This window comes from Pimephales promelas, chromosome 4, assembly GCF_988280905.1.
Source record: "Pimephales promelas chromosome 4, fPimPro1.hap1.1, whole genome shotgun sequence".
NCBI lineage: Eukaryota > Metazoa > Chordata > Actinopteri > Cypriniformes > Leuciscidae > Pimephales > Pimephales promelas.
In genome coordinates, this window is record NC_142772.1 from 26,841,732 (window position 1) to 26,855,607 (window position 13,876).

A 13,876-nucleotide genomic window follows, 5' to 3' on the forward strand; every position below is an offset into this window, starting at 1 on the left:
AACCTTTTATTCACATCTGTAGTCGCTTGGCTCACAGCCATGGGAAAAGACTTCTGGAGGTTTCAGCTATGCATATAAATGATCATCTACCCAACCTGACATCTGCACCTACGATACAATCCACGCTATACGCACCGCTTTGTGGAGTCTGCTAAATCCAAGATTGCAGAAAAGTTCCGGTTCTGAAATATTTAGCCAGCGCTGGATGGGAAAGGTCTTGGGCGTCCTCCTCTCCACGACAACAAATCACTCCACAATGCTTCGAGAGCACTGTTTCGAGACCGTTTCAGCCAATCCGTGTTGGTCACCATTCTGCTTAAATTGTGCTTGGCTGGAATAGATGGATTTCCCTACTGCAGCTGTGGTTTAGTCTGAAAGAGGCAATGGAGGCCTGTTGCTGGGTTTCTCTGAGACTCATTAGCTTTTACAGCAGCTTAAATTCCTTGTTGTTGTGCCAGAGCTGAGATCATGCCATCATTTTCTTATTTGGTATTTATCAGATGCTGATTTGCATGACAGGTCATTAGAATGGTCATTTTTCACTGAAGTTGTTTCTCTCGGGTGTAATGATGAACGTGTCTGCTTTGGTGGGACACTGATGTGGGCGATAGTTTGACAGCGTTCCATCAGTGCATGGCACACACCTGCTGGGATAGCAAACCACGGCTACTCGGAACAAGTTTTTTTCAACCAGTCATCTGCAATGTTCCTTCTTTCCTTCGTTACCTCCACTGGTAACTTTTTCGTTCCCTGCAGTTTGCTCTGTGGTTTACATCCATCACTCTGGCTCAGAGATGCAGATGGTAGTTGGATAAATGTTTGATCAGTGGCCTGAATGAAAGAAGTTTATGACTTTTGATTGATATGAGGTTGATGAGCGTCATTACTGGGTCTTGTTATATCACTTTATTGTGTGGTAATGTAATGTTTGTTTTGCCATCTGCACATGATCCCGCATGTGTGGGTTGGCAAAGCATGAGTTGAACGGTCTTGCAAGATTAAGTAATGACATGGACTGTGGTTCTAAAACGTGATTTATGTATGTGATGTCATGATGTAGTTTCAGACTCACTCACTGCAGACTTAAGGAACTAATTTTCCCTTTCATTAAAGAGGAAGTTCACCCAAAAATGAAAATGATGTCATTATTTACCCTCATGTTGCTCCAAACCCCTTTGACATTCTTCCGTGAAACACTAAGTGTGACATTTTGAATAATATCTTGTCTGTTTTTCTAATTTATAAACATAAATGTCTTCTGAACCCATACAATAAAAACAAAATTTAGTTTGTTATTTACTGATAATGTCTCCACTGTAATTCGCATATCAAATATGACATATCAGGTTTATTTTCTAAACACCGATTTTTCAGTCTGGTCCTTTGGACTGATTTGAGGGTGACTATAAATGATGATGGGATTTTCATTTTTAGGTGAATTGTAAGTCTGCATTAAATGAAAATTCACCCTATTTATTATTTTGATCTCACTTGTTAACTTTTGTTAAGGTTAGTGGTGTCACTACTCCCATTTTATCGTGACTTTAAATATTCTCAAATATTTTCATATTTTTCCCCTCTGTTGGCAAAATGTAAGTGTTGGGACATGACTAAATGAGGCAAGGGTGTAGAGGTACATTCAAACTATTTTAAGGGTTGAAGATTTTTTTTTTCCAAGGAAAAAACATTTAAAAATGTAATTTTGGTGATCAAAGATGAGTTCCCTTATGAGAGTACACGAATATGTAAGAATACTGAAGCCAAAAATTATCCTTTAATTTTTCATTTGTCAGTTGTCCAGATGTGATCTGGAAAGTAATCATCAGTAGTATTTTAAAGGTTTTATGGGCTATAAGCACACAGCCGAGCCAGACGAAGTGTCATCTATCTGAATCATTTGGAATGCAGTGTAATTTCTTCCAGTCTGCCATTGAGATTGGGACTATCACCAGAATCTAGGAAAGCAGATTTGGATTTTGCATGTGGAAGATTAGTGCCAAGATAGATTCAGTTGAGTTACGTCAAAATATTTTCTCCTTTTCTCCGTTGATTTTCATGTGGGACGATTTTTGTCTCGAGTTCCACAACATTGCAAACTTTGTTCTTATCGAAAAGGAAAGCTCTAGGAAAGCGGATCATGACAGAAATAGGTCAGACACTTTTCATTATTAGCTAGATGACTGAGGGAAAGAAACGCCACAAAAAGGGAACACTATAGTAGAGGCCGAAGGTCCATTCTCTCCCATTGAACAAAAGCGAGACCACAGCTGCTGTCAAACCAACAAATTCCACAGATGTGCTTTCTTACCTTAAAACGTCTGAATCTTAAAAGCAAGCACGCTGTCAGATACTGCAGAAATACTCTGCCTCGATCTTCTTTGGGGAATTGTGATCTTCATCGACTTGCCATTTCCTGAACATTCCTCACTTTGTTTGTTGTATTTTTAACTTGCCAGTTTTCAGTCCTTTCTGTACTTTCAGCATGTTTTAGTTCCAGGAGATCTAATGTGAGTGAATTTGCATACCTCATTGATCCTGATCTCCAGAGAGGATCATAGCTGAAGCTTTCATGCATTTTGTTTATTTGAAAACAGCTCTTGTTAATCTTGATGGTGAAGTATGCTCTGTAATCATCTAAACAACAGACTCTGTTGACCTCACTCTGTCATTAGCAGCTGGCCTGAGTGCAGAATGCATCATTTTGACAGATGAAACTCAGAGGTTGTCATATAGGCTACATGACTACCACTTTAAGTGAGGTATGTCACGAAACATACATTCTTTAAAGGGGTGATTAACTGTAGCATATACTGTAGCATGGTATTTTACTGATGGCATGACAATGGATAAAAATGCCAACCATCAAACAACCACACGTGAATAAAGACTGCATTAGACTAATTTTTGTGCTATTCTCTATGACTTGTAAGGGTGACTGAATATATGAGACTGAATAATAATAAGACTGAATATATAGGCTTACTGCTGTTGATGACAGTTTGTAAAAATAAAAAAAAAACACTTGTATTGATTTATGTTGTTCTATTCATGACACATTTAATCACTCTCTTTCTCTCTAAAATCCCCTCTCTTTCGTTTCTTTCAGTAGTATCTCCTCCATTGTCTGGCTTGCTGTTTAGGGGATGTAAGCAAATGCTTTGTTGGTGTGTTACATCAGCACTGTCAGTATGGCTAGTCAGGGGCACATTGTCATAGGAAGTCCACACCCCGGCCCATATCACTCAGCCACAGTTAATTAGACATGTGAGCGCCACAGGATGTAGTTTTTCCCTAATATTGAAGGACATGTTCATTTATTTGACCCAGGGACCCTGACGTCACTCAAGGTGTGTGTGCTCTTTTGACCTAATATTACATGTCTTATGGTTGTTCTGAAGTTTGTCTACTTTTTAATTGGCCTGTTTTAATGCATTAACGGGATATTACACCCAAAAATTCAATTCTGTCATTTATTTACCACCATGTCTGGAGTGTGCGAACAGAACGCCGTTGTGTCAGCTGCTGCAGACCGTAACTTATGTTCAAAATGAAAGAGTAGGCTACATCATGAATCCATTTTCCAAACTGTGTTTTTCACTTATCCTGAATCACCCCTTCCTACGTCTTTTCAGCGGTTAGATGAGGGTAATCGCTCGACTGAAGAAAAGGAAATTATTATAAAATGCAGAAGGTATAAGGAGTGTGAGATTTCTGTAAACTTTGATTTTAAACAACTATAAACTTTGATAACAAAAAATCTGTATTAGCTTATTAAAATACTCTAATCTTTTAAAATGTAATGCATGCATTTGAATATTTAGTGATTTTTAAAAGATAGAAAGATGATGCTGATAGAAAGATGATGATAGATAGATAGATAGATAGATAGATAGATAGATAGATAGATAGATAGATAGATAGATAGATAGATAGATAGATAGATAGATAGATAGATAGATAGATAGATATAATTCAAATGTAAAATGCTTAAAATTACAGATTAAAATTACTGTCCAAAATCTATGAAAATCCACAAATTTGCCAATAATAATTAATATATTACAGGTTTTTATGCTAGCCAGAAAGCCTTTGCTAGCTTTGGTCCATTAAAACCACTATTCATCAGCATGCATTGATTAATCCCATGGCATGTAGCAAAAAAAAAAAAAAGGTGCGACCAACTAAGAAAGTTGGTAGCACCAGTTCAACCAGTGGAAAAGTTAGTCTGGACTGGAGTCCTGCATCATTAAAACCAAACTTTGCAAAACAAGGAGAAATGATTAACTATGATCATTTCAACTTGTTAATGTATAATATAATTTCAGGTCACAACCAGCTGAGATTGTCAAAAATGTTCAGTATACAGCTAAATATGTCAATCCAAGCAAGCAGTCTTTATGAGAATCATGTGAGAGAAGGGCTGAAATGTAGGTCATATATGATAAACCTGTTAAAGTGTTTTCTGCAGCTAGCAGTTAAACTTCTCATTTCCATCAGCTAACACAGAGTGATCTCATGTCCCTGAGGTGCCAAATATCAGTTTGTTCTGTCATATATCTGTCTTTGGACTTGTCTAGACATGGTGTAAAATGTGCTCTGAACTTATTTTTTTGTATCCGTGCCCTTCCTTATTTAAAACATTCCCAGATAATCCATAACCATTAATTATGACATTTAGAAGGTCCTTTGTTTGCTCTCTGAATTAAACAGTTTAAAGGCATGGTTCACACACACACTCACACAAAAAAACATTCTTTCATTTACTCTCCCTCATGTTGTTCTAAACTCACATGATTTTATTAAATAACCTTTTAAAGAACACAAAAGGTGATTTACCCTATCGTTCAAAATTTTCGGGTTGGTAAGATTTATATGTTTTTGTTTTTTGAAAAAATTTTAACAAAAATTTAAAAGAACCGTTTTATATCTGAATATTTGAAAATGTAATGTATTCCCGACCGTGCTGGAAAAAAGCTGAATGTTCAGCAGCCATTACTATTGTCGTCAAGCAGCAGGCAGTGCACCAGGAAGAGCTACAGTGGATGTCAACATTTCTAAATAAAGATTTCTGAAGATTTGGAATAAAGTGCAAAGTTGTTTTGACAACCTTTTAATTATTATTTTTATTTTTAACTTTGCAGTTCCAGTCTTCATTCGCTTTCATTACATGTAAAAGAGTGGATAAATATAAAAAAACAAATTCCCCTTTGGTGTTCCACAAAAAAATGGGTAATTTGTGTGTGATCTCTAAACTCATAAACGTATTTGACTATAGTGTATATAATATGTAAATGCTTGACTTGATGGACAGCTCCGTAATTCCTAATAATATGAGAAAATGTGTTTATTTTGTTACCAAATGGGTTAATTTACATTGTGATCATGTGTTTTAGCAGTTTGTTTTCTTTTTTTTCCCCACAGTTACTTGGCGGACCAGTGCTGGAATGGAGGCTGCATCTACCTGATCATGCTGCGAAGAATCAAACGCAAAGCTCCTCTCCCTCCATGCAATGGCAACAATGGGGGTAACTGTGTGGACGTTTCTAAAGAACCCCGGCGCAATGTCTCCGACAAGCCTGTTGGCAGCCCCACACACAATGGGCAAAACGGAAAACGAACCCGCAAATTTGGCGTTATTTCCCGCTCCTCGTTCACTTGCGACAGCAAAGACAGTAAAGATAGTCGGGACTTTGAGCATGAGAATGGCTACAGCTCCATGGAGGCAACATCCCCAGAGAGCAGCTCCCCTCAGGGCACACCGACCGATGATTGTCCGGTCATTGGCTCCTCAGAGTTGATTTCAAATCGCTTGAAGATTGGGAGCACGGCCACCCTGCCCAGCCGATCCCACTCACGCTACAAAACTGAGTCAATAAGCAGTGAACCTTCCAGTCAGGTAAGAAATATAACTGCAAGAAAACTGTTGTTTTAATAGAAGTTGTTAGAATTGGTTATTCAAATAACTTTAAGTCCTGAATTGAATGAATGCATGCAAGGCTTTTAAAAAAATGTGTTCTATATTACGAAATATGAAAAAATTACAATTTATATATATAAAAAATATTAGATTAAAATGCATAAATATATGTTTGATATTATATAGCATTAGCCGTATTACAGTACACATCATAAAATGGTACATATTATAATACATTCTTTATTATAAAGTCAAGCTGTCTGAAGTCTATTGTGTCTGATGGAAAGTTACACAGATTATGGCCATAAAATGTCAGCATAAAAATGTGCTAAATAAACAAGCAAGCAAACAGAAAAGAGGGCACTTTAAAATCTTTGGAAGCGCCCTTTAAGTCCATAGATTCAAACATTGACTTTGCTTTGAGGATGAAAGAGTGGTTGGTTGATGCTCATCGTGTAATTAGAAGTTTGGACCCCACAGTGCGGTTAACTGCATATGTTACCGATTTAATTCTCCATTGGGACCGCTAGTGTTACTTGCAGCATTGTGGAGTCTTGAGACCTTAAACTGAGTGGCTCACTCAATATAATCATAAGGGTTCTTCTGGATGGATCCATGTGACAGTGGTTGAAAGAACTGCTTGGAAGGATCTTCCAAAAAAGCTGCATGTGTCTGATTTTGAACAATCACACAGGATTTCAAAGACAGACAAGGTGCGGTTTCCATGAGATTCTGCAACAAGCCATTTTTGGAAAGCCACATAAAAGGACAACGGACTGACTCAATATGCTTAATTGTATAACTGTGTCCTTACTTCCGTTACTTACTTTCTTACTTCCCATTGCAAATACACGCTCTTTGAAGGGCTGGAGGTGGATATATATATATATATATATATATATATATATATATATATACTGTATATATATATATCCACATATATATCCATATATTATATGTACAGAAAACAGGTCAAATTAAAGTATCAGATAATACATATACAAAAAGTATAGTGAACATAAACAGACACAAAGAGAACACCTCAAACACACACCAGATAAAATAAAAGTACATGTTAAACAAACAACAACATAAGCGCTCAATCCGATTTACAATTCTTAAAAAGATACCTGAGAAAGGGCCCCAGATTTTATATAAAAAAAAAAATTCAAGCATCAATCTTGGCAAAATTAATCCTTTCGAGCTTGAGGAAAGCAACTATCTCAGCCAGCCATTTACAAAAACTTGGTGGTAAAGTGGACCTCCAATTCTTCAAGATCACCCTTTTAGCAATCCCCATACTGAACATAAGAGACAATTGTTGAGGATGCGTCAATGCTAATTTCTAGGGTCAGAACATCCAAACAGACCTAATTCAACATCTGGACTGATATCTTCTACAAAAATGTTCGAGTACCACCTAAATATGTACTTTCAAAACTCTGAAATCTCAGGACAAAACCAAAAGCTATAAGCAATTGTCCCATCGGAGCTCTTGCATCTATCGCATTATGAGGAAACTGAAGGGTCAATTTTACCCTCAAGTTTAGCTATTTGGATGATGTAACATGTGAGGCGGGTTATATTAACCAGACTACATCAGGTTACATTTAACGAAAGTTACTTTTAAATGTTTATTTAGGTAGAAATAACTTTTTAAGAGAAAATCTTCTCATTTTCACCATGTTCAATGGATTACCTAAATGGTTAAAACATGGCAGTTTTAGAAGAAAAACAAATATCATTTTAAAGTTGTCATTAACTCATCAAGCCACTGAAATTAGTCACATTATCTTAGAGCATTGCAATATCTCATCCAGAATGTGTATGTAATCATTATGTTGCAGTTCACAAACCACAATATCAAAGAACAAGTCATAGTGTTTTTATCTGAAGAATCTTTATAGTTGTGTAAACACTGATGACTAATTGGTTACAACTGACTTCACAGCTCAGTTGACAGGAAACATAATCTATCTGTATCATTAATTACAGTTTGTAGGCATGCTCCCTTTCAAATACACTTTTCCAAAATGTGATACAATAAGTTTCCTAGACATACAGTGAGAGTACTATACCAGTTACAGTAGTAGTATTAGTAATGTGTTTGTGCAAGCATGTTGTGTAGGAATGTTTCACAGGGAGGATGTGTAAGCTTATTTTGACAGTGAAAAAGCGTGAGAACGTGAAAAGAGAGGCAGCAGACCATCTCAGTGAGAGATCCCGTGTCGGTGATTCACCCCGCCGACGGGCTTTCCTTGAGAACATGCCCCTCTCCTAGACAGATTTCAAAGGAAATGTGAACAAGTTGCAGCATGTTTGTAGTTCAGAGGTGTGTGCTAACCCAACTGTCATTTTGGGAAGGAGTGTTAAAGGTAAAGTGTGCATTCTGCGCCACAAGAGGCATCAAGCGGAATTGCAAAAATAATGAGTTTTTCCAAGCAGGTTACTCAACTTCCAGCAACCCTCCATCTAGGCTTTATATTCAGACATACACTCCTTTTCAAAAGTTTTGGGTTAGTACTTTTTATGTTCTTAAAAGAAATCTCTTATGCTCACCAAGGCTGCATTTATTTGATCAAAAATACATTAAAACAGTAATAATGTGAAATATTATTACAACCTAAATAAACTGTTTTCTATTTTAATAAATAAAAAAGTGCCAAAAAAGTGTTGCTGATCGGATTTAAAAAGGCAAATGTTTAACAACAACAGTTCTTATAACCATCATTTTTGGATTGTGTAGCTTTTCATTTCTTAGGCAGTGTGTCCACCAAAGCGTTTTTAGCCAGCTGACAACGTCAGACAGTCTGCTGAAGACACCATGCTTTGGGCGCTTGAGAGCGTTTTGGCAGTGCAGCATTTTTTTCCGTTGAGACGTTTCGTTGCTATGATACACAGTTTACTTGTAACTGATTTTGCAGATAATTTGTTTCATACTAAAAAATAATTTTTCATCCATTTTGTTCAGTTAGCTCTACAGAAAGAATGTTGTGACAGTTGGTCAGTGTGGTTTAGTCCCGCCCCCTCCATTGTGATTGGACGAGTGGGTAAAAAGTGACAGTGATGAGTGCTGCGTTTTATCCAAAGTTGAACATTTTTCAACTCTCGGCAACCAGTAAAAAACACTGGGCGCTTCAGCGTGAAAAAAAGTTCAACGCCTCGTTACGCTCATGGCGTTTAAAAAAACGTGGCGCTGCCTCCCATCGAAAACAATTGAAAACGTATGCCAGGCGCGTGGAAAAACGCTTTGGTGGACACGCGGCCTTAAAGAAACCACGTAGGATACAAAATATTGACCAAATATTGATAAATAAATGTTTTGATGTAATTTCAATCAAGAGGTGGTGCATACATTTTTGGTCATGATATTGACAAGAGTCAAGTCTTCTATAAAGTCAACTCCAGCACATCCCAAAGACTTTCAATGAATTTAAGGTCTTGACTCAAAGGTGCTAATTCATGTGTGAAAATGATTACCATGCTCCCTCCCAACCATTCTTTCACAATTTGAGCCTGATGAATCTTGTCGTTGTCATCCTGGAATATGGCCATGATGTGTCTTCCAAGTTTCAACATAGCTGTTAAAGAAATGAAAAGCTAAGCTCCAAAAATTAGGGTTAGAAGAACTGTTGCCTAATATAACATGCTAGAAACATGATTATTATTGAAAAAAATGATTTAACTCTTAATTTGCCTATTTTAATTCAAATAGCAAATTATTATTATTAATGTGTATTTTGAAAATGTCATTTATTCCAGTGATGGTAAAGTTGCATTTTCAGTGTCATTACTTTAGTCTTTAGTGTTCTTCACAAATCATTATAATATACTGATTTGGTGCTTAAGAAACTTTCTTTGATGAATGGACTCAAAAACTCAAAAGATCAGCATTCATTTGAGATAGAAGTCTTTTGCAACAATGTAAAAGGCTTTACTGTCACTTTGATTAATTGAATGCGATCTTGCTGAAATAAAGAATCAAAAAATCTTTCTGACTTCAGGCTTGTGTATGGTAGTATATTTAGCTAATACCTAGAAAGTAAATATTAGCAAGATTGGTATCTGTCAATAATGAACTTAATGAACCTGAAGTTATTTTTGAATTCATCATTAATGAACAGTAATAGTGATTGATGTAGTGCAGCTCAGACAGAGAAATGGCATGTGGTCCTAAAGTTTCCCTTCTTCTGATAAATGGCCTTTCCATACGTGGAAGTAAGCCTGGATAAAAAAAGAAAAAAGAAAAGCATGGAAAATGCTAAAGTTCTTACGCTTAACTTTACAAAAACTTTACTGAAAATATATAAACAATAATGTGTCTTAATTTGCTGAATGGTCTGTTCAAATATTATTAGTTGTTGTTTGTTTTGCATGAAATGCAGTATAAAATGGGAAAGAGTTTGAGAACTGTAATGTAAGTTAAAGCCACAAAACAGCTGCTACAGGAGTTTTGGCATATCTAATGTTATGTAATACTCCCGATTGTTCCGTTATACGGATGAATATTCCCCTCTTCTCATCTACAGGCCTGTGAGGGCAGCCAGATCTGGAAGATGCACATGGTGAAGGGTCAAGACGGACTGGGTATCCAGATCACAGGCGGTCGAGGGTCCAAACGCTCTCCTCACGGTATCATTGTGGCCCACGTGGAGGAGGGAGGAGCTGCACAGAGGTAAACGGCTTTCATTAGCAAAGGTTTTCAGCTGCTGCCTTGGCAACAGTAGATGCCGTGATGATACTTCTCAATTGACATCTCATACATATGCAAGCGTCAGAGAGTCTTGAGTGGCCTCTGCGATACTAATTTATCTTCAAAGGCATTGTGACACCCTTATATGGATGCACAGAGAATATCCAGTCACACTACCATATGTACGATAATGACCAGTTCACAAGGTATCAGAGGATTCAGTAGTTATAGTCATAATGCTCTATACTGCTAGCGTTTGCTGTCCTATTAACAATACACTCACCTAAAAGATTATTAGGAGCACCATACTAATACCTCCTTTCGCCTTCAAAACTGCCTTAATTCTACGTGGCATTGATTCAACAAGGTGCTGAAAGCATTCTTTAGAAATGTTGGCCCATATTGATAGGATAGCATCTTGCAGTTGATGGAGATTTGTGGGATGCACATCCAGGACACAAAGATCCCGTTCCACCACATCTGGTGACTGTGGGGGGGCAATTTTAGCAGTGAACTCATTGTCATTTTCAAGAAACCAATTTGAAATGATTTGAGTTTTGTAACATGGTGGTGCATAATCCTGCTGGAAGTAGCCATCTGAGGATGCGTACATGGTGGCCATAAAGGGATGGACATGGTCAGAAACAATGCTCAGGTAGGCAGTGGCATTTAAACAATGCCCGATTGGCACTAAGGGGCCTAAAGTGTGCCAAGAAAACATCCCTCACACCATTACACCACCACCACCAGCCTGCACAGTGGTAACAAGGCATGATGGATCCATGTTCTCATGTGACTCTACCATCTGAATGTCTCAACAGAAATGGAGACTCATCAGACCAGACAACATTTTTCCAGTCTTCAACTGTCCAATTTTGATGAGTGGTACCCAGTGGGGTCTTCTGCTGTTGTAGCCCATCCGCCTCAAGGTTATGCATGTTGTGGATTCACAAATGGTTTGCTGCATACCTCGGTTGCAACGAGTGGTTATTTCAGTCAAAGTTGCTCTTTTATCAGCTTGAATCATTGGCTCATTCTCCTCTGACCTCTAGCATCAACAAGGCATTTTCGCCCACAGGACTGCCGCAAACTGGATGTTTTCCCCTTTTTCACACCATTCTTTGTAAACCCTAGAAATGGCTGTGTGTGAAAATCCCAGTAACTGAGCAGATTGTGAAATACTCAGACCGGCCCGTCTGGAAACAACAACCATGCCACGCTCAAAATTGCTTAAATCACCTTACTTTCCCTTTTTGACATTCAGTTTGGAGTTCAGGAGATTGTCTTGACCAGGACCACACCCCTAAATGCTTTGAAGCAACTGCCATGTGATTTGATTAGATAAATGCATTAATGAGCAATTGAACAGGTAATAATCTTTTAGGTGAGTGTATGTCTTCTGTCTAATTTAACAATGTGTTGGGATAGTGAAAAATATTATTTCAGAACATTTTACATCACAATACTGTGATATTCACATGCCAAAGAATCATCACTTTTAGTTATCTTATTTACATGAATATTTTTGGAAATAATGTGTCAATAGCTATGTTTACATCCACCTATTTTTATGCACATTTTTGGATATTTCAGAACTCTGAATGGAAACGCTAAAATGTGCATAAATTCAAGAAAAAAAAATTCCGATAAGAAAACAGACTATGACAAAAACACATTTATCAAATGTGTTCTGAAACGCCTGAGCAAAAGACTGTCGTTAAAGTGGTTTGCTATAATTACCTGACAGAACTGTCTTACATGACTTCATTCCCAAGCAGTAGCATCTGCCTCTGAAAGCAAGATAACTTTATTGTGTTTGGTCTGCGCCCTCTGAGACGCAAGACAGTTTGATCAATTTATTATACTAAATTATTATATACATTGGTTTCCTCTACTAAATGATAATAAGTGCCAGTTTATCAGGAAGTAACGCATTCAGCTCTTGAACTATTCAGCTCACTCCATGGAAACAGTGCTTTATTCGCAAATGTTTCATGTGATATTCCAGTTTTGCGCATAAGTTAAATTTGCAACTTTAGATGGACACATAACTACTGTAAGTAAATTTACAATGTATTAAGTCAATGTACACTTGATTTGTTTTACTCCAATAAAGTAAGTCAAGTAAGATTGTTAAGTCCCAACCTACCCTAATCCAAAATACAGAATACCAGTAATAAAAACATAATGTTATATAATTACTGAAAATTCTGGCCAATACAATAAGCTGATAATTATTTTCATGTTATGGCCGATAATGGATGATGTGCTGATCAATTATTAATGGTGTTATTAAATTAGTGAAAGCAAGTGAAATGAGCATGCAGAATTAAATATTCAATATTTACAGACACTGAAAAACTAAAAATAAATATTGGGATCACAACAGTAATAATGATATTTTAACAACAGTGTGAAACGTTTTTGAATTGATCTAAAATCTGTGGTGTAGATTTTTATTTTATTATATTTTGAGATGGAAAATTAGAATTTTGAATAAATCTACACTGGATATTATCACATCATGACCCAGGTATTGGTGAAATATCGCTGAGTCTCTTGAGATTTTGACCTCTAGTGCTTTGCAGTACTGGGGTATGTAAGCAAATAGCTGTCATTTAGCAAAGCTAGACAGAGCCAGCATAGGATTCTAACATGATACTGTATATCCCTTCAATTTATACAAACACACAAAAAACAATTATGAGGTCTTTTTTTAATACTGCAGAAATATTTTCCTCCCCATCTACATGTGAATTGGCCCTTAAACTGTGTTTTAAGCTGTAACATGTTGGAGAATTTGCTGACTTGCTTCCTTTTGTGATTCATTAATGCACAATTTGGCGAAGTTTACAGGGAACCACAACAACCTGATGGTAATGAGCCAAAAGCTAAAATTAACCCTTGCTGTCTCAAACAATAAAAAATAAATAAATAAATAAATAATTACTCCCCTTAGATGATGTGCAAAGTTAAATAAATGTGTTTAGGGAAAATTAGCACCTGTGGCTTTGCCTTGGGACCTGAAAAAATTAGTTGATTACAGGATATACAAATTCATGAGTTGTTGCAATGCAGATCTGTTGGAAAATACATACACAGCTCCCCCTCATACAGTGCCTACAGTCAGAGCAGGCTATTTTTGGTATGACCAGCACTAGGGTTTATTGTTATAATTTACCAGTTCTACATTTCCTCCCACATAGTTTTAATGGGGGCCATTTCTTAGAAACCTATAGACATGAATCATGCATATTGGTCAAACT

The 13,876-nt window shown here is 36.9% G+C and overlaps 1 protein-coding gene across 2 annotated transcripts in view; it reads left to right on the forward strand.

Moving 5' to 3' along the window:
• pdzd2 (PDZ domain containing 2) overlaps positions 1–13,876 on the forward strand; it is a 74,131-nt gene that overhangs the window by 33,459 nt on the left and 26,796 nt on the right. For both annotated transcript variants that reach the window (XM_039650092.2, XM_039650091.2), the window contains 2 exons: positions 5,422–5,896; positions 10,447–10,592. In XM_039650092.2, the coding sequence (XP_039506026.2) occupies positions 5,422–5,896; positions 10,447–10,592 (621 nt within the window). The remainder of the gene's footprint in view (positions 1–5,421; positions 5,897–10,446; positions 10,593–13,876) is intronic.